Raw genomic sequence first — 2669 nt, forward strand, 5'->3', positions numbered from 1 at the left:
TCCTAGGAGATCTTATTAAACGACTATAGTCGTCCCTGCAATGGAAGTTGACATGGATGTCATAGTTCCCTATTTTGTGTTGCACTTCTTGAATTCTATTTACAGAATCGAGCACACCATTGTTTGAAAGATCAATCTCAATCTGCTCGAGTGTGGAGATATTTCCTAATGTAAGTGGAATTTCACTCAAATCTTTCCAGCTTATCACTGCTAGTTTCCTTAGGCGTGGAAAGTTGATGCTAGAAGCCTCCCAGACACGGATGTCCAGCCCCGCTAATTTCAAATATTTTAACAGGAGAAACTGATCATCACTAGTTTCCCACAGGTGTCCGTTGAACGAAGAGTCTAGTAATTTAAGAACCTCGAGTTTGGGTAATTGTTGAATAGTTGACATATGATTCCAAGGAAGACGGAACCCTGATAAGGTCAGCTTTTTCAAAGTTTCTGGAAACCTTATGGGGTTTGCTAACGTTATTGATTCAAATGCGTAAGTGTCTATGGTCAAAGCTTCAAGATTTGTTAGATGGAAAAGTTCAGTAATCCACAATTGTTTGATGTTGAAGAAATAGAACACCCAAGCTTCTTGATGTTTGGAAAAGATTCAAGTAAAAATTGAGTGTTGTGATCCAATATTAGCCTGGAAATTGTCTGCAAGTTTAACAGTATAGGACCACTGAAATCATTTTGGATGTTGATTCTACCACACCGCAAATGCCTTAGATTAACCATATTATCTGGTGAAATCTTGAAGCTTTGGAACCTGCCTTTAACAATGAGAGATTGAAGGTGCCATAACTTGGCTTTTGAGAAAGAGAATCGATTGCTATATGACCAAAATACTAAGTACCTTAAATAAACTAGCATTTTTATCTTGCTAAATTTTGATATTAGAATGTTTTGTAAATCCAACACTCTAAGAAGCAAAAAGGAAAGCACCCAACCTGTATTTCTACGTGTTGGCAGCGAATGGTCATCAAAGAACAAAACAGACCTTGTGTGTGCAACAAAATTATGAGAATAGATCTCAGGTAAAACTTTACAGTCTGTGAATAGACGTCGTTGCATCACCATGCTGATAAAGGAATAAGAGTCAAGATTTCTGTTTCATGTTGGCATACTCACTTTCTAAAAGAAGTTTTCTTCAGTAGCTTTTGTCAAGCATAGTTCTCTCAAAAGATCATGCATACGGCATGATTTAACTCCTCCTTTAGAACTTCTATCAGCAACAATTAACAAATTTCTATTAATTAGATCCATGAGGTAATATTCACCTTCTTCCTCCAAGCTTCTTTGGCCTCCTTTTATAAACCCTTCAGCCATCCAAAGACAGATCAATCTCTACAGCTGGATTTTACAGTCTTCTGGAAAGCCCCCAATATATAGAAAACATTTCTTCAAGTGAGAAGGTAGATGGTCATAACTCAAAGCAAGCAAAGCCCCCAATAATGTACGAACCCACACTTTTCACAATTTTCTCCCACAAATCTTCCCTTTTATCTCCTTTCTCCAGAACTCCTGCTATGACAACTAAAGCAAGTGGTAATCCTCCACACTTTTTAGCTATATGCTTACCTGTCTCAACCAAACTTTCTGGGCACTCAGACCCCCTGAAAGTCTTCTTACATAACAATTCCCAACTTTGATCTTTGGTTAAATGTCCTAAATTGTGAATGAAGCCGCCCTGGCTTGCATGCCAAGCAACTTCTGTAAGCCGGTTGGTTAGAAGAACTCTACTACCGGTCTTATCATCTGGAAAACATATTCCCACATCATCCCATGCTTTACTACTCCAAATATCATCCATAACAATCAAATATTTTATACCCTTTAGACTCTGGTACAACATTTCACACAATTTTGATTCACTTGCTGATTCATGAACTGATTTGCCTATTGACGCCATTAGTTGTAATAACAAATCTCGCGTTGAATATGCTTGAGAATCAACAACCCACCCACGTACGTAGAAATGATATTTTACAAGAGAATCGTTGAATATTTTGTTAGCCAGAGTAGTTTTACTTTGTCCTCCCATTCCCACAATGGAGATTATGTCTAGCTTCTTGTGGTCTGCTGTAAGTCTATCTAATATTAATAGTGCATCCTCTTCGAATCCTACAACCACTTCTTCCTATTCTATCGAACTAAGATTCACTCTTGTATTTCCATTAGCTTCAAACTTGTTACCCGACTTGATGTCTTGCCGGTTAACATGGTTCTGGAACAAGTTCCCCTTCTTATTACTCATCTCCGCTCTAATAGATTTTAGGTCGTCCATTACACCCTTAAGGTCCTTAAGAGAGCAGTCGAGTAAATTATCCGTCATTCTTCGATATGCCAACTGCAGGTTATCATCGTTTGTTACGGGATGTCAACTACACCCTTGAGTAAGCCACGTTTCGAACCTGATTTCTCAAAAATCTCAACGCTTAATTGTTTCCTTATATCACCAGAAGACTAATTGTGACTCTATTTTTCTAATACATGTTTGAAGAAGTCGTGTAGGGCGGTGGAATTTTGGTTGTTTTTCTAGTTTTGTAAATAGTTTATACATAAAAAAATTATATAAGGTTGTAAGTCTAACAAATAAATTTTATAACGTTAATATCATAACAATAGTGAATGATAACATTAATGTAACAATAACGTACATGTACTTTTATATATCC

General features: G+C 37.1%; 1 protein-coding gene across 1 annotated transcript; it reads right to left on the minus strand.

Annotated features, from left to right (window-relative positions):
* Window positions 1-1414: 1414 nt before the first annotated feature.
* Window positions 1415-1903, minus strand: LOC143637392 (putative late blight resistance protein homolog R1A-3). The gene has a single exon (XM_077104789.1). The coding sequence runs from the start codon at window positions 1901-1903 to the stop codon at window positions 1415-1417; it is 489 nt and encodes a 162-aa protein (XP_076960904.1).
* Between the last annotated feature and the right edge of the window lie 766 nt (window positions 1904-2669).

Source organism: Bidens hawaiensis, unplaced genomic scaffold (genome assembly GCF_021521415.1).
Source record: "Bidens hawaiensis isolate Kalapana, Puna unplaced genomic scaffold, B.hawaiensis_p1.1 tig00008259_1, whole genome shotgun sequence".
Taxonomy (NCBI): Eukaryota; Viridiplantae; Streptophyta; class Magnoliopsida; order Asterales; family Asteraceae; genus Bidens; species Bidens hawaiensis.